Below are 23,290 nucleotides of genomic sequence, written 5' to 3' on the forward strand. Positions count from 1 at the left end.
TTCATCTTTTGTGCATCCGATATAAATACTTATGTTATTTTCTAAAACCATAATTTGTTGTAGTTATTTTATTTTTTTGCAAAAATTAACTTTTTGCATAACAAAAAAAATTAAGAGAATTTGACATTTTTTGTTTGTTGCAGATCATACATTCAACTTTTGTGTTGCACATCCATTTATATGTTTAGTTAAGTGTTACTGTATATGTGTATTCATATTCTATTATGATACAAATTAAATAATATATACTTTATTTTTAATTGAATTATGTAATAGTTGTTTTACTTTCCTTTCCTTTACTTTTTTATTTATTCATTTTTTTTATTGATATACTTATTTTTATAATTTTTTATTTTAGACTTTGGGTCATCATCTCTTACTCAAAAGAACTGAACTGTGAGGTTGATGCTCTTCACATATGTCCCTTTGGAATATTTTTAAAAGGTATGTACCTTTTAATTTTATTTGTTTTATTTGAGTTTTTCTAATTCTGTCACTATTTATATGCCAATTGTGTGACTTAAATTTTGCCACATCTCTTTTCATCCAATCATTTGTGTGTTTTGAAATAAATTTATATGTTGTGCGGAGATATATCTTATTACTCCTGTATATATAAATTTTAGATAGTTATTCTGTTACTCAGGTAAAGTAAACCATAATCCTTAAACCAATAATATTTCTTCATTTAACTACTCACTTACAATGTCACATCACTTCTTCTTAGAAAATAAATCTTTTGAATCTCGGATTCTCTATTTTATTATTATTATTTTGATAATATTTAATGTTTCAGTTTTATGCAATTGTAAAATTAAAACAATCGCATCACACCCGTGCATCGCACGGGTAAGGGTCTAGTAGTTAAATTGAAACAAAGTGTCTATTAATTTAGTCTTGGAACCTTTTGAGAATAAGAGTAAATCATAGCATTGTTTCAAATAACATTGCATGGTATCTTTCAAAAGATTGATTTCATTCATCAAATAATATGGGTTTTTCTATAAATAGTGATGTTCATGAGGCAGAAAAATATATCCAAACACATACAATTTTGTCTAAAATATTTCTAAGTCATTTATTCATTTCTCTAGTGCACAAGAGTCATTAAGAAAACTTTGTTTTGTAAAATATCATTGATCGATATGCTTGATATGAATGTGCAATCCATGTCAAAGTTTCCAAAGTATCATGAAGAGGATTCACAAGTAAACCCATTTGTATCCGATTTGCATAAACCAGTGGGGGAATCGAACCTAAAGCTTAGTGTATTCACACACGCTTTGAAATATATATTCAGTGTTCATCATCTTCTTCATCATCATCTTCTTGTTCAAGTTTTTGCAACAAACCCCCAACAAATATTCTCACAATGTGCTACTTAATTAGCCAACATGCCACTTCACACTATAAACATATATGTTAGCTAATAGTTAATCCAGTATAAATATGTTTTTTGTTCTATAAATTATATATTAATTTTTATTTTTATAAAAAAAATGTCGCATGCTTCAACCAATTTCTTATTTTGTTCCATTTTTTTTTGTCAATTCGACCACCATTTGTCGTTGAGTATTTTTAACTTGTCTTACCACCTTAACCTCAAATGAGTAAGATCAACCAAAAATGAATTATATCACGTAATTCTCCATTTTATCATTCTAATTCACCTGTTGTCCCCTAATATTTTGGACAAGATCCACCATTAGAGGTGTAGTGTTTTAAAAAAAATATCATAGAGATAAAATTGTGTCTCTCAATATATCAATATGGTTTCAGAGCCCACTGCTTAATAGCTTTTGGTTGTTGCTCTTCGTCCCTTCTGCATTGCTCACACTAGAAAAAACACTATTGATAAAAATTACACTATTGAAAAATATTTCTTAATAAGATTTGTACTATTAGGAATTATCTTTCGGTAAAATTTACACAATAAGAGATATCTCTCGATAAATAAAAAGACATAAAAAGATTTTGATCAATTTAAAAGGACGAATAACAACATCATATCTTTTTAGCCTAGCATAGAAAACTAGACAAAAACTAAAATGTGAACAGGGCCTTTGAGAAAAGAGTATTGCAAGAAAGGAGTTGTGCTGCAATTGAACTACGAACTATGAATAATATATAAGAACTTTCATAATTTTCCATCTGCTGCAATTGGTTGTTGCTGTTTTTATTTTTATTTCCTAAAAAATAACGATATTTATTCATCCAAATTTATAAGGAATACATCAATCGAAATCATTAGATAATAATATTATCAGGACTTTAAGTATTGGGCTTTATGTATTAGTGTTATAGTAGTCCATTAGGAATTATATTATAAATTCTCTTGTAATCCTTATTATGTTTGTTAAGCAATTGGTATTATAATGTAAACCCTAGCCTCCTTTTGTTTATTTATTTGGTTTGTATCTCTTATTTTAACATGGTGTCAGAGTTTGTTTCGATCCTCCTTAGATTGTATGTTGCTATTCCGCTGCCGACTTCCCAAAAGTTTGGGAATGTTGTTTGATCGATTTGTTTAATGTTTAGTATTGATCCCTTGGATTTTTTGTTTGTTTGTTTGTGGTTTTCCTGTATTGTTTTGAAGAAGATCGAACCGGCATTTGTTCATTAAGGAAAGGCAAGATGTGGAAACTTGTTTACATGCATGATTGGGTGGCTATGCATAGAAGTTGTGATGGCTTTTCATATGATTGTATGAATGGTACGTGATGAAGAGGTGGCTTTGTTCATGATATGGGTGGGTTTTGTAACGTGTGAATCATCTTTGAAGAAAGATAGTGTGCTTCGCCGTGAAGGAATTGGTAATGTTTGGTTTTGATTGATATGGTTTTTTTTGGCTTTGATTTTGGTCGGTAGCTATCTTGGTTGTTTGTGAAGAAATATTTTATGGTGTTTTTTTTTGTGGATAATTTGGTGAGTTAAGATAATGCTCACAAGGTGTTTGTGAAAAGTTTCTCTCTGATGATTCGTCTATGTTTGAATGTTTTTTCTTGATGATTCTTTTGTTTTGTGATTCTTCTTATTGCATTGCACTTCTCCCTATTGATTCTTCTGATTGCATTGCACTTTTCTTCTAATTGCATTGCACTTCTCTCTATTGTTTTTTATTGCATTGCACTTCTCTCTATTGTTTCTTTTAATTGATTGCACTTCTGTTTGGTTCTCTATATTGGTTTGTTTTTCTATCGGACGGTTCCTTTTTTGGATGGTGGTTCAAGCTGCTTATTGTTGCTTTTGGTTACGATACTAGTTGGGTTGGTTTATTTTGAGGCTTAATTTGTAGCTAAAATCTTAGTAAGCTTTAACTTGAGGAGTAGTATTAATTAGAAATAAAATATTTAGTTTGAGTTAGGATGATTTTTGTTTTTTGTTTGTCAAACTAAATATTTTATTTCTAATACTACTTCTCAAGCTAAAGCTAAGCTTACTAAGATTTAAGCTTGTTACAAATTAACCCTTAAAATAAGCCAATCCAACTAGTATCATAACCAAAAGCAACAATCAGCAAGCCAAAAGGTGTGAAACACCATCTAAAAAAGGAATATTCCGATAGAAGAACAAAACCAATATAGAGAGAACCAAACAGAAGTGCAATCAAAAGAATCAATAGAGAGAAGTACAATGCAATCAGAAGAAACAATAGAGAGAAGTGCAATAGGGAGAAGTGCAATGCAATCAGAAGAATCAATAGGGAGAAGTGCAATGCAATAAGAAGAATCAACATAGAGAAACATTCAGACAGAGCTCAGACAAAAGAATCATCAAGAAGAAACATTCAAACATAGACAAATCATCAGAGAGAAATTTTTCACAAACACCTTGTGAGCATTATCATAACTCACCAAATTATCCAAAGAAAACACCATAAAATATTTCTTCATAAACAACCAAAATAGCTATTAGGGCATTGTGAGTTTGAGGGAAGGTGTTAGATAATAATAATAACTAGATGGATGCCCGTGCGTTGCACGGGTTTTGCGGAACACCCAGTATATATCAATCATGGTTGTAAACAATGAAAGGGGGCAAGCATAAGCATCTATATGTCAATCATGGTTGATATGAGTCAAGAGAGTTAGTCATAAGCATATGGATATTAAGTTAAAGCATGCAAAATACGGTAGTTAAGATAAAGTATAGAAAAATAATATGGGATCATGTTAATTCTTTGATCGAGGAAGAGGCAAGTAGATGAACCAAGGCCACAATGAAGACCTCTCTAGAGATAGGATACTTAACCTCCTCACTCCATCTATATACTTATACTTTAAGCATCTCTATTAAACTCATTGTTTTATTAAACTCATTGTTTTAGCGATTATCTTAAAAATTTAGAACATGTTATTAAAGCCTAATATTTAAGTATTTGGTAAAAATTGATAATTTTTCCGAGATTTAAGTGCTGGTTTTATCTTTTGTAAAAAAAAAGTGCTATTTTTATCTACATGATAGCAAATCATTCCATCTTTTTTCTTAAATTAACTTCACCATGACGCTTATCAATCCATGTTGCTGTAAATATGACATTGTTTAAAACATCAAGTTTAAAACTGTCTTTGCCCAATGATCCTGTTCCACGTGTCTGCCTGCAAGATTTTGTTCATGTGATGCTTGTATCATTATGTAGGAGTATGTATCATCATATGCTAGGTTGACATTCATGAATTGTATATGCATTAGGTTTCTTGGAAATTGATGCACAAAGTCAACTATGATATTATGTCACTACTTACTTCACTTCCTTCACAATGTCAACTATCACGTGATGTAATGATTGTTCTTCCAAAATTCTTATTGGCTGCATATTCTTCTACATCCATTGGGGCTCAATTTTCTGGTTAATGCAAACAATGTTTGATGGTTTACCCAAACAATTAAAATAAATGGAAATAGGATTTAATAGTATTAGTTATAGAATGAAGTTGCTCATATGAGTTGCTTCTATCTTCTAAATTTCTAAAATCAACAATAAAATGTGCAAGAGGAGGCACATAGCCTAACCATGACAGAAGGTATTATGGGAACATCACACATCATATCCATTCAACATTACTATCAAAATAAAATATGACACTACTATCAAAAGTCACATAATAAAGATGAGCAAAAGCCATATTGCAAAAGTTTAACCAAGTACATAGCTTAAGCATTCAACGTTACTATGAAAATAAAACATGACACTCCAATCAAAATTCACATAATAAACCATGAATTCATACATGTGAATCAAAGAAAACAACACAACTCGAACAATTCAAATCATGGTGTGACTGCAAAGAATTGTGTCGCGACCACAGAAGGAACAAACTTTCCATCTATCATTTGCTGCACCAAAGTAGTTTGCATGGAAAAATCAGCAGCAACCTTAACATAAATAACCTGGTTGTCAAGGGGTTTGGTGGCTATAAATTTAACCGGCATCCCTTCAACCAATCTACGTGTTCTACAAAAATCAACCCATCCACCATTGTAGGCATTCATAGTAGCAGTGTCCACTAACATCAGGTTCACTAACATCAGATGATACACTCGCTCTCGAAATGAACTCTGACAAAACTCACGCCATGGAAGAGTCTGTTTTGCACACGAAAACAAAATTAATCAAATGCATAGTGTCATAAAAGATGATTAGTATAAGGTTCAGAAAAAAGAAACGTGTATATATACACACACTAACACTTAGTCCTTAGTATAAGCAAGCTTTTAATGCTCTAATGACACTTAGTCCAACTTGATAAAAGTCATAAAGCTTGGAAAGTGTTGAGTAATAAAGTTGGACTCCAATTCATAATATATACACCATGGAGAAACACCTCTAAATAAGCAAACTTAATAAGCTAACATTTTTGCTTTCTAAAATGAAGTATTGTTATACCTGAATAAATAAGCTAAAAAATTATCAGTTATCACTGATTCTTTCACCTTGAGTGCTCACTTTCACAATCAAAGAGAGTTTTTGAACACAATCAAAGCTATGTACCTTACCAATTGTCACTAAAGTAAGGAATTCAAAGACTGGAAATATTTTTTTCTATCTAAATGAAACTAAAAGTGATTAAAAGTATCAACCTATAAGTGATCTACTTATATGGTGATAGAGGAATCACAAAAACATTATCCACAAACCCAAACAAACTTGACAGCATACACAATACAATTCATTCTATTCATATTTTTATGTGTATATATTTTGAATAAGAAATTGAAACTGCACAAATATTTAAACAATGAGTTCAGAAAAATAATAAATAAAAAAATTCATATTACCTAGAGAGGTCAAGGAATATAAATGCAATTGTTTTTGGATAGAGTTTAGAGCACAAAATCTGCATAGATTATTGTAAAAATTTCAGTAATAATTGTAATGTATCATTGAAAATTTTGATTTCAACATATTCATGATCTTAATTTTGGTTTATCTTGACATTGCAACATTGTTCAATCTACAAAACAAAACAGTTAAAGAGTTAAGAAATCACCTTCTTGTGCTGCTTTCTGTACATGGCAGTCCATGTGAGCTTTGAAGGCTTCAAAGGGTTGTGGAAATACCTTTTGCATTTAACCTCTGATAAGAACATTTAACACCTTTGTGTCAGTGATTTCAAAAGGTAAAATGAACCAATTTCTACGATATATGTACATGATTATAGCTGCAAGAAATACACGGATTGTGATTAATATTGCAAGCATGGTTATAAATTGCAGTTGCATTGCAATCTTTGAAATTGCAGACAAATGCAGTTGAAGAGGCCGCAATTACAGTCACAATGTGTTTGCCAAAACTTTCAAAACCTTTACATTTGTGGCCACAATTGTGGTTGTGAGCCGCAATTTAAAACCATGAGTGCAAGCCAACTAATGATAAACCAAGTCTACGATTCAAAACTTTATAATATGGTGGCATAATACTAACATTGTCCCTGCTATTCGCATGATATGAGTATTTTCTTCTTCATCAAGCTTGGCTAAACCGAAATCAAAGATCTTTGCATTCAGATTCTTATCAAGTAAGACATTGGTCGCCTTAATATCCCTGTGAACTATTTTCAACCTTGATTCTTCATGAAGATAAGCTAAACCTCTTGCTATCCTGACACATATCTTCATTCTCGTGCTCCAGTCCAAGTTCAACTTCTGTTCCGGTTTACCTAGAAGAAAAAATTTCTTTTAAAGTTTGATTTTAACTTAACAGGAACATATAGACACAACCATAAGTAGTTCATAAAGCACTTACTGAAAAGAGCGCGAGCAAGACTATTGTTCTCCATGTACTCATATACAAGCAGCAATTGGTTTCCTTCAATGCAACATCCATAAAGCTTCACAAGATTCAGATGTTGCAAAGACGATATCATACCTATTTCATTAACGAATTCACGGTTTCCTTGCTTTGATTTGGAAGAGAGCTGTTTAACAGCAATGACAGCACCATCTGACAGTAAACCCTGCAAATAAGCAATGCCTTTAGTTAGTATCATGTTTCCATATATATATATATAATAATAATAATAATAATTGAGGAAAACCTTTCAAAACTATATATTTCTCGAGTAAATTTAACATACAGTTTATCGAAATTTACCTTGTAAACAGGACCAAATCCTCCTTCGCCTATCTTACTTTCTGGATCAAAGTTATTAGTAGCAGCTTTAATTTGTCTCAAACTATAATAACCTGTTTTTAATTCTAAGAGTTCTGCAATAAGATAAATGTGGTCAAATCAACAAAAAAAAAAAAACATTTATCAGTACAACAGACATTGAACACATTGCGATTGTAGCAAACACAACAAAGGTATTTAAGTAAAGAAATGCATCAATCTAACATTCTTCCTGAAAATCACTACGAATAAATCTGACGCCTCTTCCTAGGTAGATCTTTGTCGATATAGGAAGAGATGCCAGTTTTAGGACATGAATCAACTCTATATATGACTTATATTGTTATATGCGGTGATATGCAGCCCGGTACTTGCAATTGCCGAATAATACAATGAGAGAAAAAGACATTTCCTCGCCTTCAAGTCTTAGTCCCTGAAAATACGAAAATCTTCAGATTTAACAATCATTGGGCTGTGTATAGTATAACATGTTAAAATTGAAAACAATTTAAAGTGAAATAGAAAGGAGTAATCACTATCCCATCTAACAGTTCCTTTCCAATTTTCATCAGTGGCAAATCCAACAATCTATCAAACTCCACAGTCAAAAAAGAAAAAGAAAAAGCTAAATATCGATCTATATCTACAGGCCATTTATTCATACCATTCAACCCGCCAACAAATAAGTCCGAGTCAGCAATGGCCGCACAGGCATCAGCGCATTATCCTGAATGACAATAAGAAAACGTCAAACCAATGAAATTAAAGCTAAGATCAATTTATGAAATATTAGGAAAATAAATTGGAATTTATGCTTATAGCAATTTACACATACGAGTGGAACAAAATGAACTTGCCATATTGCATATTCTATGTGAAAATCATATGCAGGGATCATATGCAATGTGACAAGCATGTTTTTGAAAACTCTACGAAGAAGCATGAAGTTACCACTTACCAAAAGCATATTGGTCCTTTTGTCCCTCCTTCGAAATCCATGGTGAGTAAAATAAGCAGCCTGTAGTGTTCGATCTAAATAAATATTCATTTCATGACAGAGTAAAAAACTCAATGCATAATTAACACCTACCTGGAAGGGAAGAAGTATACCTGGCAGTCCAAATTTCCATAATAGCCTCAAAGAAGCTTCACCAGAACTATAAGCTAGCATATAATCTATTTCCACCAAGAGCCTACCCTAAAATATTGAAGAAAATCAATTTTGTCAGGCTCTAGCAGAAATTCTAATTTGAGAGAAAATGAAGATCAAAATTAAATACTACCTGTTGCAGCTGCAGCAGTAAGAGTTATAAGATCACCCGGTGTTTGAATATCAACTGCAAACGACGGTAGAAGCGACACGGTCAAAAGCAATAATTAAAACTGAATCAAAACTACCCTCAAATCAAATTTCATGTTACTCACTCTTTTCCCATGGTGGATTCAAGAAATCACATAGCAAAACCTACACAAAAAAAAATAAAACGAAAAACAGTATGAAAGAGAGATGAAATATGGCTAATTGTTATGATAATTATTACTATTAGATAAAATCCCTTGATAACTCTATACAGTCCATTATGGGATAAAGTTCCCTGATAATCTTACAACCAATAATACAAGACTCTCATGGTTAAATTATATTGCTAGTTAATAGTAACAATACATGATAATGAATGAATTTTAAATTAGTAAAAGACAATACCTTAGGCAGCAATATGGTTAACTTGTTGGGGAAAAGGCTAATAATTTGCTTCATAAGTTCAGAGGGGATTTTGCTTCCATGATCAGACTGTCTAGTAGGCTTCTCCTAAACAATAAAGGGAAAGTATTATTAGATTAGTGATCAATATTTATTAATGAAGGAACCAACCAAACCAACAAAATTTATCTAATTTTTTTAAATAATATTACCAGAGTTATGAGTGATGTTGACTCCCCATGATTTCTATCAGGTTGGATCTGAAAACATAAAATACAGTTAGAGTCAATAACTTTTCTAAAATCATAGCAAAATACAATGATCAAATATATATAGTACCTCCATCCATTTCTCCTTGTCCATCTCAGTTGTGTGTTAAGCAATTACCACAAGATTATGTGTTAACTTTTCAACTAAATCTTTTAAAACATGACATTCTCCAACAACAGCCTTCTCTATGTCTTTTAACAAACAAACCCCACAAAACATAAATCATTAAAAATCAAAGCTTTAACTTTGTTTTGCACAAAATTCATATGAGGTTTGATTAATCTGAACCAATTGATAAAAATTCAATTTTATCACTGGAATGCATTCTGCAAAAATTAAAATAAAATAAAAAACGAAAAACAGTATGAAAGAGAGATGAGATTATTCTAGGTACCTGATTGACATCCAAAGATCCAATTTCAGGGAAGATTTCAAACATGCAAGATCAAAATTTGAGGAATTGAACCCACCTGAGAAGAAGAAGAAATGAAGAAATCAAAATCAGTGAGAAGTAATGCAAGTAGCTTATGAAATCGGTGAGAAGAAAAAAGAATGAAATCGAAAGATTACCATAGAGGCTTTTGAAATCGAAAGAATGAAATCGGCAAGGATGCTTCACTGAGTGAGAGGCGCGGAGGAATAGAGGCGGCGGACAATTTCGAGTGATTTGTAGGTGTGATGGTGGTGGATGTGGTGGTGAAGGACGAGATGGTGTGGTGGCTCGCCGGAGTATGGGATTCGCGATGGCCAGCCGCCGGAATCCGGGGATGAGGCGGTGGTGTTCTTGCTGTTCTTCATGAAGAGGAGAGAGAGAGAGAGAGCGTATCAGAGAGAGAAAGGATAGAAGAGAGAGAAAGAAAGTTGAGAAATGAAAAAGTTTTGAGAAAAACTTAGTTTACTTGCTTCACTTTGCTTCACTTAGTTTACTTGCTGCCATCTTGTGTTTAGTGGAGCTCTCTAATTGGTGCAAGGAAAGGTCCAATATAATTGATACAGACTACCATATGTTGGCAAGATACAATTGGACAATTTGCATTGTTGGTAGTCATCAATTGGCCAAACAAATTAGGGTTTGATTAGGGTTTTGAAGATGAGTCTCCAAGTCCACCATGTATTGGTTGCTAGGAAAATATGTCAAAGGCCAATTGGACAAAGTGTAGGGCTTCAAATTACTCAAGGATTAGGGCTGACAAAGCAGCCTTACTTTTAGTATAATAAGATATTATTAGGGCTTTAAGTATTGAGCTTTATGTGTTAGTAGTCTAGTAGCCCATTATGAATTATTATAAACTCTTAGTAATCCTTATTATGTTTGTTAAGCAATTGGTATTATAATGTAAACTCTAGCCTCCTTTTGTTTATTTCTCCGGTTTGTATCTCTTATTCTATCAACATATTCAATTTCGCAAAAAACTAATAAGGATGAATCTGTAAACAGGTTCACAACATCAAAGTTAATAGCATAAAACAGGCTAATGTTTAGGACAAAGCCTACAATTGATATGACAAACTTCAAATGTCCGGAATAATCTGGATATGCAAGGTTGAAAATGCTAAAGTCATTGAATCTGCACTGAATTGAGATCGAAAAAACCTGCAAATCTAAAAAAAAATAAACACCGTACCAAGACGTGACAAACACCATACTAAGATGGGATTAAAATAACACCAGATGAAAAAATCAGAAAAGAGAAAACTTAAATAAAACCTAAAAAGTATATGATATCACTTATTTAAATAAAAAAAACAATCAAGAGGGGTGATTTCGGATCAAAATTGATCGTAAACCACCCCCTCTCTAATCGATAAACCAAGAAAAAATCAAAGAAAGAAGTGAAGAAAATTGACTGCTAGCAGCGACAGAGAGACAAGAGAAAGAATTAGGTCAAATAAATTGTATATCCCACTAATAAATTTTTGGGTCAAGAATCTTAATCTTTTTTTATAATGGGAAAGAAGGAAATATTTTTAAGACTCAATTGTGTATTTTTTTGGTTTTTTTTTGGTTACAAGAGAGAAAAGCAAAAACAAAAGGAAAATTACTCTCTAATAAAAGCCACACCCCATGCATCAGCAAAAAGATCGGGAGACAACTCAGAGGCACAACAAGCTTCACAAGGGGAGAGATAATATTTTTTTGGTTGTTGTTGTGAAAGGATTTTTTATTTTATTTTAAAAAATACACTTTGGAATATAAGTTCGGAATTCAACTTTTTTTACAATTACTCAGCCTTTATATTTAAGTTAGCTTTGGAACATACTTCAAAAATTATATAATTTCGGATTCAATATTTCGAATCCCTTTTTAAGAGATTTTCGTAGGAACGGAGGGTCTGGAGAGCAATAAAAAGGGTCTAAAGAGCAAAAATCAAAGAGTATAAAAAGTAGCCGATTTGACTATCTTGAGTACAAACCCAAAAAAAAAAAACAAGAAAGAAAACAAAAGATGATGAAAATTTTTATGGGGACATTTTTTATAATTTTTTATGGAGATTAGTCTATTTTTTATAATTGCTATGCAGACATTTTTACTCATGAAAATCTTAAGAGGATCTTATATTTAGAGACGGAAGTAGTAATTTTTATTGGAGCCTATATTTTTACTCATATAATAATACATGTCTATTTTTTTATAATCTCTATATGGACCTATATTTATCTTTGAAAACTTCATAACACAATCCAATAAGAATGTTTTACATATGTTGTTGTTTTGTCCAAATAAACGGTTTCCTAAATTTCATAAAAATAACTCAAAATATTTTTAATAAATAAATCTACTACTAGAACTTTATGTGAATACAATTCCCTATTTACATATTTACTGAACCTACAGAGTTTCAGAACAATAAGTTTGATGATCAGAACTGGCTCAAGTGGTCCAACTCCAACAACATGAAAAGTCATTGGTTTATTCTGGCTGAGTTTGCATAATTGAGATCAATAGTATCTGAATTTCAGTTATCATCATATTCATACATACCTCTCAACAACTAGTCACCATCCACTCACAATACTGATATAAATTTCTGCATCATCATCTCAGTGCCCAACTTCTTGTCCTATAAATATAACATGCATGTAACAATGAATTCAGTGGGGTACGTAGAAAAAAGAAATGAATTATTTTTCAAAAGTTATCAACTTTAATAAAAATTTAAATTGCTCAACAATATATCAAACACGTTTCATGCTTGCTTGCTTAACATTTTTAGCTGGCAATTGCAAAGTTACATACATTGGGTTACATAGCATTGGCCCATGATGGGTATAGCCACATGCAGAAGAAGAAGTGCCTTGATTATTATTAATTACTTCTGGTATTAAATATAAAGAAAAAAATTAGATCAACAAAATTTGATGTATTTAGTTTAAAATTTAGATCAAATATAAATTTTTGTTGACTTAATTTTTTCTTATATTTAGAATTGGAAATAATATTTTATTATAAAAGGTACAATATGTTTTCCATCCCTATAAAATTAATGAATTTTGATTTTCGATCCTATAAAAAAAAAACATGTTTTCATCCCTACAAAATCCTTTGTTTTGTTTTTTGTCCCTAATGATTATGTTCATTTTAATGTCAAATATTATAACCATTTTATGTTTAAGGTGTTTTTATATTATGTCTATATATCATGTTAAACCTATATAAGTCCATATATGTTAAAAAAATGTCAAAATTTTTGTCTATTCGGACTAAAAACAAAATAAAAAATTTGTAGGGATAAAAACATGTGATTTTTTTTTTATAGAGAGGAAAACCAAAATTTGGCAAGTGTGAGGTGAGTTAAGTCCTACGGGTGGGGATTCTATCCCGTGCATTGTCCCTCATGTGATATCATTACCATCTAATTAAAAATTTTAAAAACATAAAAAGAAGAGAGAGAACAATCCAATGGCTATAATTGAAAATGGAGAGAATCTAGTGTCTCACATTGTTTAAAAAAATGGAGGTTAAACACTTTAAAAGTGAGAGAGCCCATAAATCTAATGTCTTAAGATTTTGGGGAAAAGTGTGGTATCCAGCTTACTTATATAGTTGTTTTGAGTCCAATGTAGATGATCCTCGGTTGTCCCCTCGTGACCCAACAATGATATCAGAGTCAATGGTACGAAGACAGGTTCGACCAACTACTTGTATCGAAAGTTTTCCTGAAAAACTGGTCAGAGACAATGAGTCCTGTCGAGCACCGTGACGGCGAGGCGGGGGTTCCCCTTTAGAGGGAGAGGGTAATGATTGATGACTCACTAGATTTTGTGTAAAAATGTGATGTTCAGTATATAGTTATTCTGAGCCTAATGTAGATGATCTCTCGGCTGCACCATCGCGACCCAACAATTTTACCCTATTATAAATTGTTTAAAAAAAAAATAAAAAAATAAACCCACTTGGATTGGTGCATTGGTATTGGCTTGTGACCTGTGAGTTTGCTCCTCTTAAGGTCTGAGGTTCGATTCTCTCTGGCGCTAATTTGGGTGGGCTAATTTAGCTTCTTCAAAAAAATAAATTGTTAAAAATAGTTTTTACTTTCTTTCATGTTTTGTTCTTTAGTGAAAAGCAGACCAAATGTTTGGTTTTGAAGATTACAATCTTAACGACAGATTCACAAGACATGTTTGTTGCAATTGAGCCAATGTACCTAACACCACATAGTGTCTGCCGGTTACACTGTAACATTAACAATTGGCATCATAGAAGATAGAAAGGGGGGAGAGAAAAATAGAAGAAAGAAAAAAGTGTCATCATCCTTCATCAATTTTTGCTGATGTATATTTACTTGTCCTTTTTATAATTTCCAAACAATTCAATTTAAGGAATTTAATTCTTCGGTCATATATCAAATCGCTGTTGGATGGCGATTAAGTGTTGCCTGATTATCCGATTATTATTTAATGACTCAAATTTCTACGTGGCTAAGTGGAATGGATTTAGATAAGCAATTTGAGGATCTCCACCAAAAAGGATTTGATGCATTTTATTATGTCATATTTTTACATCTCAACAGTTTGATCTCAAATTAACCAAAAAGATCATTTAAAGTTGATCATGTTGTTATGCAATCTAAATTGTCTAATATCAAATTGATGACTTAGATTGCTTACAACATGCAACTAAGTGTTTTTTATACTTGCAGAAATTGGTGGTGATTTTATAATTCCAAAAAATTCAATTCAAGGAATTGAATACTTCACCGTCACTCATATAGTCATATCACAATCTTTGGATGAAGATCTAACCATTTACATTTTCACATATTTTTTTTAAAAAAATTGATTGATGAATATTATGAGTAGTCTAATTATCCGATCATTATTTAATGACTCAGATCTTTACGTGACCGCTAATTGCAGTGAATCCAGATCCACAATTTAAAGAAGCCTAAAGAAAACCCAATAAACAAATGGAAATATTGTAGTTTACATGCATCATTATAACATTCTGCAAAAAATGAATGTAAAGTGAAAGAGGAAGAAGAGAGAAAGATAAATATGATAAAAATAATTCAAGGGCAAGAAAGTCTAATTCAGATGCCCAATCAGTGAAACTAGCGAAAGAAAACTTCATATGTGCATATGTACGTATATAGAATATACAAAATTGAATTATGATATATATAGAAGGAGCTAGCATATGGTTTTCATTTTCATGTGTAAGTTATATATATAGATCAATTCATCAAAGAAACCAGATCATCATAATGATTTTCCACGACCTTCTTGAATTGTGCTATAATTCATGAAATTATGTTGCATTGAGAAACCATATGCAATACAGTTCAAGAAAGCCGTGGAAGACCACTAAGAAGACCATTCATATATTAATCAACTCTCTTCTATGAAACAGTTTTTTTTTTTTTTTTTCAGAATATACCAAAGAAAGAGATAGAGATGGAAGAGAGTGGAGTACATGGTTTGCCTAACTCTTGGTGACTTCAATATATATACATGTGATGTCAAATGAGATAAAGATCGGTGTTATTTGTTTGTTTTTTTTATTTTTATTTTTTTTATAAGCGATCAGTGTTATTTGTAGGGGTGTAACCGGTTCGGTTTGAATCAATTTTTAGTTATAAAAATGTTCAATCTCACGAAGTATTTATCGGTTTAGTTTGACTTGAACTTTAGTATTTTTCATAAATGAAACCGAATTAAATTAACTCGTTTGATTCAATTGATCGGTCTAAAATGTTTTTTTTCCTTCAAATAATATATTCATTTTGTGTATTTTCTACTATCATTTTTTTTGGGTATATTTCCTATTACAAATTTTCCAAACTATTTTTTTTCTTACAAACTATTTCTTGCTCTTTACTCCACCCGTTCCAAAATATAAGCAAAAATGAGTCGAACAAACTTGATGTATTTGGCTCAAAATTTGGATCAAATACATTCACTTTTGTTGACCAACTTTTGCTTATATTTTGGGACGGAGGGAGTATTTTTTAAAATTAAATAAATCGTTACAACATGCTCAAAATTAAATAAATATACAAAAAAAGAGCAAACTTTAAGATAAGAAAGCAAATGACAAAGTATAGTAAACTAAAAATTACAGAGGTTGTTAAGAAGTCCTACATCAGATGTAACTGAACATAAGTTTATATGTAAGAGACTATCTTCACCTTATAAGCCATTTTTTATGGTTGAGTTAGAATCTACTCCCAATTGTATAAGTTGATATCAAAAGTCTCTCTACACGATCCGTTGGACTACCTACCATTTCTATCTATGCACTAAGTTCAATAATGCTCGATGTGAGAGAGTGTGTTAAGAAGTCCACATCAAATGTGAGAAGGTCTGAACATGAGTTTATAATTAGAGACAATCACCACCTTATAAGTCACTTTTATAAGATTAAGTTAGACCCAACATTCAATTATAAGATATCTGTCAATTTATTCATGAATGTTCCTTTTAGTTTAAAACAGAATGAACTACTACAAATCCAATTAATAACTAGATAATCAAAATGGAAAGATCAATTAATAAAAAGAAAAACAAAATGGAAAGAACTAGGTTGGTTTTCATCATTCCGATTTAATTTTTGAATCCAATTATCAAACTAGAACAAATTGATTGATTTTTTTTAAAAAAATTTAAATCTTCGATTTAATCGATTTTGTCTAATCCATTTATACTCTTAATTATTTAAAATACTATTACATATCATTTTTTTTTTTGTAAAATAGTTTATTGGTTATAGTCAGTGGCGGAGCCAACAGGGGGCTAGGGGTGGCTATGGTCCCCCACCTTTTTTTTTTATAGTAATTTTATAGTAATTAATTGTATATTAATACCTTAGATTTTTTTATAAGTGACAATTAAGTCAATAAAAATTAATGTATTTGGTTCATAATATAGCTCAGAGATGGATCAATTTTTGTTGACTCAATTATCTCTTATAAAAAGGACTAAAGGGAGAACTATATATCTATTGAGCCTTTGTCTTTCATGGTAAAAGAAGTGTGCAACCATTCAGTATGTTTGGAGTGAAATTTGTTCTTGACACATTTTGGGAATGAGGCTTTTGAATAATGCGTTTATGTTTGGTTAGTAATTGTGGCTGTTTATTTTTGTTCGCCGTTTTGGTGTGCGAAGCCCATGTATTATTTTGTTTAGGGTTAAATATATTTTTGGTCCTTATAGTTTCACAGAATTTTCATTTTAGTTTTTAAAGTTTGTTTTCACACATTTTAGTCCCTAAGTTTCATCACTCAATGTTTTTAGCCCCTGCCATCCACATGGATTAAAGGATGATGACGTGGCAGTGCCACGTCACTGCCACATGTATTTTATTTTTTCTTTTGGGTTTGCCACGTCACCGATCAATTTTTTTTTAAAATGTTTTTGTCAGTTTTTTTTTTCAATTTTTTTTTGCAACCTCATTCCCAATTAAAAAAGAAAAGAAAAATTAGTTCGTTAAAGATTTGTTTTTTTAGTTTGTTAATGTTAATAATTTTTTTTATTTATTTTGAAAAAAAATTATTAACATTAAGAAACTAAAAAATAATGTTAATGTTAATAATTAAATGGGTTAAATACGTGTTTAGTCCCTATATTTTTTTTATGGTGAAAAACCTACATTTTTTTTTCCATCAACACTTTTAATCCCGGGTTAAAATTTTAACAGACTTGACACCTATTTTTACTAAAAAATAAATTTAATTTAATTTAACTAGAAAAAAACAAAATAATTTTTTTTATAAGCACAAAAACAAAATAAACATAACAAAAAAAATTCTTGGTGCCTTAAATTTATTATATATATGTAGTAGTTTTTATCAAGTGGATCTATATGTCTTGAAGAATTTGATTTTATAAAGTTGAAATACATGAATGTTCACATAAATTTGCAATACACCTTACAATTATATGCTTACATTTGATTGATAAAAGTTTAATAACTTGATGTTTTAGCTTTAGATTGACAAGTCCAAGTTCGTCACACCTGGCAGAAGAGAAACAAAATTGTTGTTTGACTTGCTAATTATAGTCTTTCAAACAGTTCTTTTAGTTGTTCTATTATGGAGTTTCCTTTTAGTAAACTCTGGAAATTGTTTTTTGATCCGGGGCTTGCATCCGTAAAATATTAGACTAATTCTTTAATTTCATTTTCTCGTTGGAATGAGATATTCTTGCATGGTCTCATGACCAAGAAATATCTATTTGGTCACACACTCAAAACATAATAAATTATATAATTATTTAAAAAAATATATATTATTTAATTATTACTTTTTCTACATTGACCTTTTTGAGTGTGTGACCAAATAAATATTTCTTGATCATGAGACCGTACAAGAATATCTCCGTTGGAATTAGGTTCCCTTTTATAAAAATAAAAAATAAAAATTGTAAATTGGCATTTTTGGACTTTTTAGACTTGGTTTTATAAAAGGTTGTCCTGAAATTTGCAAGAAATATCTCTCGTGAGATGTAGCAGCACTCTTCTCACAATTCCAATAAGCCCAATTTTTTTTTTCTTTCTTAAATTATAATGCATTTACTGCATAAATGTAAGTATGACAACCACAATCATCAAATGAAAGTTCTCCAAATTTATTATTAGGAATTACAAGTACAAAGTTGCAAAATAAGGCAAACATAATTGCCCTTTTATTAAAATGTCACATCTCACACAAGAACTGATATCGTGCATGTTTGAATTAAGTAGTTGACGATAAAATCAACATAATCACAATGACATGTCAATTTTGATAAAAGCTACGCTCTGTAGTTTCAACAAAATCATAATATCACGTGATTTCATAAAAATCAAGCACATATAAACATAACTACAATAAAAACAACAATGAAAATAGTAGTGACATAACATAAGTACGTAATAGCATGGCTTGATCCTTTGACATGAAACTCTAAGAACATTGGAAGCCAGATGGAACAGATTTTTCACAAGCACTAAGTATGAGACTTAGTGTGACAGGAACATCCAAGTTGATACCAAGAACATTAGCCTTAATAGCGGTACAAAGACAAAGTGCTGCATCCAAATCAGCCAAACCTTGAATCAAAGCACAACAATTGCTAGAAGCAGGACTTCCAACAATAACATTACCAAGTCCTAAAATATTAGCACAAACACCTAGTTTTAATGTGTCACTAGGACATTTTTGTGTGGTTGAAGGAGGTGGGGTACTAGCCTGAGGTGGAGGACTAGCATTTGGTGTTGTTGAAGGTGGTGGAGAGCTAGCATTAGGTGTTGTTGATGGTGGTGGAGGACTAGCATTTGGTGTTGTTGAAGGTGGTGGAGGGCTAGCATTAGGTGTTGAAGGTGGTGGGGTACTAGCCTTAGGTGGAGGGCTAGCATTAGGTGTTGTTGAAGGTGGTGGAGGACTAGCCTTAGGTGTTTTTGATGGTGGTGGAGGGCTAGCATTAGGTGTTGAAGGTGGTGGGGTACTAGCCTTAGGTGGAGGGCTAGCATTAGGTGTTGTTGATGGTGGTGGAGGACTGGCCTTAGGTGTTTTTGAAGGTGGTGGGGTACTAGCCTTAGGTGGAGGGCTAGCATTAGGTGTTGTTGAATATGGAGGAGGACTAGCCTTAGGTGTTGTTGATGGTGGTGGAGGACAAGGTGAAGGTGGTGGAGGGCTAGGCTTAGGTGTTGGATGAGAGAATGTTGAATAAGCAAGGAGAGAAAACAATATAATGAGTGCACTAAGTTTGTTGGAAGCCATTGTTATGAAATGAAGACTAATGTTTTTGTGTGTTTTGATGTTTGAATAATAGAATGAGAAACAAAGGGGGAATTGGATCACTTTTATAGGCAATTGTTATTTAGTGTTGTTAATTTTTTCCTACTAGACTTCTAGAATGTCTCATAACTAAGTCAAACCATATTATAGAACAATTGCTATTAATTTGTTAAATTCAAATTTATATCAGATATTTTTTATCTTATTTATTTGTAACACTTTAGTTATTTATATATATTTTTTTATCATTTAAACTTTTTATCTTTTATAACACGTACATATAAATTATTTTTCATATTTTTTATTAAAAAAATGCATAATTTTATTTTTCATTTTTTATTAGAATTAAACAAAATCATAATTTTGACAAACATCGTTCATTATCTTCATTAATATTTTGTATCTCTAATATTTGATTTCTGCCATTAAGAGGATATCAACAACAACAACAATGTTTTGTTTTTTGAATTTTTAATTTTTTTTTTGTTTAAAGATGATAAAAATATGAATATATTGATGAAAATGATGAATGATTTTCATCAAAATTTTGGGTTTGTTTAATTTTAATTAAAAAAATAGAAAAAAAAATTATATGTGCGCATCATAAAAGATAAATGTCCTATATTATCTTTACATCAATACTTGATAAAATTATTTTGACAAGTATTATTTTTTGTCTAATAGTCTAGTGGCTACAAATTTCACCTTAAAAATGAATAAGTGGGTCCGGGTTTTGAACTCATGCTCGTGCATAAAATATGTGATGTCCTTAACGACTGAATTAAGCTCGCATGGACTAAAATTATTATCTTTATTTCATTTATAAACATTTTCTTAACATGCGGGAAATAAGTGCGGAGGAAGAAATAGTAGAGAGATCTCTCCTTATAGTGGCGTATGCAAGAGTTTAATTATTTGTAAGATTTAATTATAGAGGTTTGATTAATGAAATGTACGCTTCATTTTAAACTATTCTTATTCTACAATGTTGGGGAGCATGAATAGGCAAAATTTAGTGTTACGCTTGAAAAATATGAACAAATGTACTCTTGTATAGTGATTTGAGAAGAGAGTGTAAAGAGAAGAGGAAAAAAAGAAAGAAAGGGTCGTATGAACAATTTATAGTATAATATTTTTGTCTAAATAAATGTGTTCATATAACATTTTTGTTCTTCAAATTAATTAATAGGTGGTATCAGAGTGAAGTTTAATTTAAAGTGGTCGACTTGAGGAAAAAATCTCTAATGTGATATAGTTGCATGGATGATCTCACCGCGTGAAAAAGATATAGTTGTGTAGCACAAAATTAGAGTACATGCTTGGCATGTGTCTCAAGCTTCAGGGGGCGTATGCGCCTCATGGCGAGGCGCTTCACTAAAATCATGTTTAATTAATAAGAGGAACTCACTTGGGGTTGGTCGAGTGGTGTTGGTTTGAGCCCTTGGAGTATGCTCCTCTCAAGGTCTCAGGTTCGATTCTCACTGGTGCCAATTTCGGTGGGCTAAGTCCATACAGAGCAAAAAAAACTCTGGATTAGTCGGTCCTAAGACCGGATACCAAGTTTTCAAAAAAAAAAAAAAAATTAATAAGAGGAATTCAGTTTCAATACTTCCAACCCTAAAATTAAATATAGATTGACTTTTTAGGTAAATTATGAGCATTATGAGACATCATAGTAACTAATAGACATCAGAGAGACATCTAGTAGTACTAGTCTTATATCTCTAAATACGGAATGACTAGTTAAACAAAAGATGAAAAAAATGTAGTAGCGAAACAGAGCTAGGCAAAAGATAAGGAATTACACACATATTGACAAGTTGTTTTTTCTGACAAAATACACGTTGACAATTTGTGATTGTGATATTTTGCATGTTGTTTTCAGCCTATTACGTTAAAATTATAATTAGAAAATGGGGTACGTAGATCGAGTTTGTCTTTGTTTCATTTCATCCTTGTTACTAGGTTGTTAACATGAATTATTGAAATCAATTCACATTCCTAGAATTCTTATGTCGGTATATGGTTACAATTGCAGTGGCTATAGCAAAGTCAGCACATCCTTTAGAAGGTGACGGATGTAAGAGTCAAAGTAAATAAATATGATTTTATTATTATTAAAATTGCATAAAGGTCTTAGTTGGCTAACGAACTAAAAGACAATGAAAGAGGATTAATCCATGAAGGAAAAAACTTTGTCCCTATTGTGAATTTCTTTAACTCTTCCAAAATGTGTTAAGTACAAAATTTTGGGTTTTGGAAAATTACTAAATTAAGGAAAACAAAAGTAACGTGAGAGTAAAATGACAGTTTGATTGATTAACTGTGTCTAAAACGAATTTTAGAAGTGATATTTATAGACAACAAGATTCATCGCATAATCCTATTAGATATGAATGTTGCCTATACAAACCTCATGACCACTACTGAAAACACGCTTGTTAGTGAGAGTTTTTAAGTGGAGGTTTTATAAAACCCCCGCAAATTAGGTGAGAATATAAAATAGGAAAAACAATTTCACTCAATGCACTCTTGAAGATTTTGTCAACACTAGACTTATTCACTTTTAAAAGTAAAATTCTAGCCACTTGACTAAAAAAACAATAAATCTGATGCATAAGGGACACCAAGATTTTGACATGGAAACCTTGCAGCGTCCCCCAAAAGTAATGATAAAAAAGCTAAAACCCCCTCCGGCCCTAATCTTGAGTTCTTCTATCTTTTTATTTTTATCCTAAAACGTTGTTGTCTTAATAAATCAATGTACAATTAATTATGTTTTACTATTTGTACCCTTACAGAAACAAAAAACATTCATTAAATGAATTATACTTTTTCTTAATAAATTAAGGGTAAAAATTACTTAACTTATTCAAATTTATTATTTCTTAATTCATATACCAAACTCTAAAAGAACCAAATATTAGAGACGGAGAGAATACTATATACATTATTCACTAAACTTTACTCTTTGTTGGGAGGTGAAGTTTTTTTTAAACGGCTAAATTTTATTAATAATACAACTGAGCCCAAGACGAGCATGGTTCACATACAAGTACATCACAAAGGAAGAAAAATAAACTAGCGAAAACATCTAATCCACCAATACTCGTTACATGCGCTTAAATTAAAAATCCCTGAACAAACTACTTCAAAAGTACAACAAAATCAAAATAACAGCATACCAACGCCTCCACCCATCCTCCTCAACATAAACCTCGTCGCATCAGCCACAACCGAAACGACATTCTCGAAGCCAAACAAGATTCGCTGCACTAAACACCAAAACCAAAACCTTTGAAAGACACCAACACCAACACTAACACCAAAACCTTTGAAAGACCCGAATCGAGACAATAAGCCAAACCCTTTGGAATATCAGCAGTGATTACAATAAAGGACGGAATTGGATTAAAATTATGTTCTCATATATACATTTGTGTGTTGAGCCGATGATGGATAAGATCCGATTCATTTCTTTCTTAAAAA

The 23,290-nt window shown here is 31.4% G+C and overlaps 2 protein-coding genes across 2 annotated transcripts; both read right to left on the reverse strand.

Moving 5' to 3' along the window:
• Positions 1–5,106: 5,106 nt before the first annotated feature.
• Positions 5,107–7,732, reverse strand: LOC123893850 (probable LRR receptor-like serine/threonine-protein kinase At1g53440; the record flags this gene model as incomplete). Its single annotated transcript, XM_045943669.1, has 6 exons — positions 5,107–5,586; positions 6,280–6,338; positions 6,492–6,577; positions 6,926–7,160; positions 7,247–7,457; positions 7,595–7,732. Coding segments are annotated over 4 exons (591 nt in total), but the record flags the coding sequence as incomplete, so codon positions are not given.
• A 10,953-nt stretch (positions 7,733–18,685) lies between these two features.
• Positions 18,686–19,817, reverse strand: LOC123915323 (pEARLI1-like lipid transfer protein 1). Its single transcript, XM_045966458.1, has one exon. It carries the CDS (start codon positions 19,781–19,783, stop codon positions 18,968–18,970), a length of 816 nt encoding a protein of 271 aa, XP_045822414.1. The 5' UTR covers positions 19,784–19,817; the 3' UTR covers positions 18,686–18,967.
• Between the last annotated feature and the right edge of the window lie 3,473 nt (positions 19,818–23,290).

Source organism: Trifolium pratense, linkage group LG1 (genome assembly GCF_020283565.1).
Source record: "Trifolium pratense cultivar HEN17-A07 linkage group LG1, ARS_RC_1.1, whole genome shotgun sequence".
NCBI lineage: Eukaryota > Viridiplantae > Streptophyta > Magnoliopsida > Fabales > Fabaceae > Trifolium > Trifolium pratense.

Excerpts from the sequence above, each read along its gene's own strand:
- LOC123915323 (XM_045966458.1), bottom strand. The coding sequence starts at position 19,783 with ATGGCTTCCAACAAACTTAGTGCACTCATTATATTGTTTTCTCTCCTT.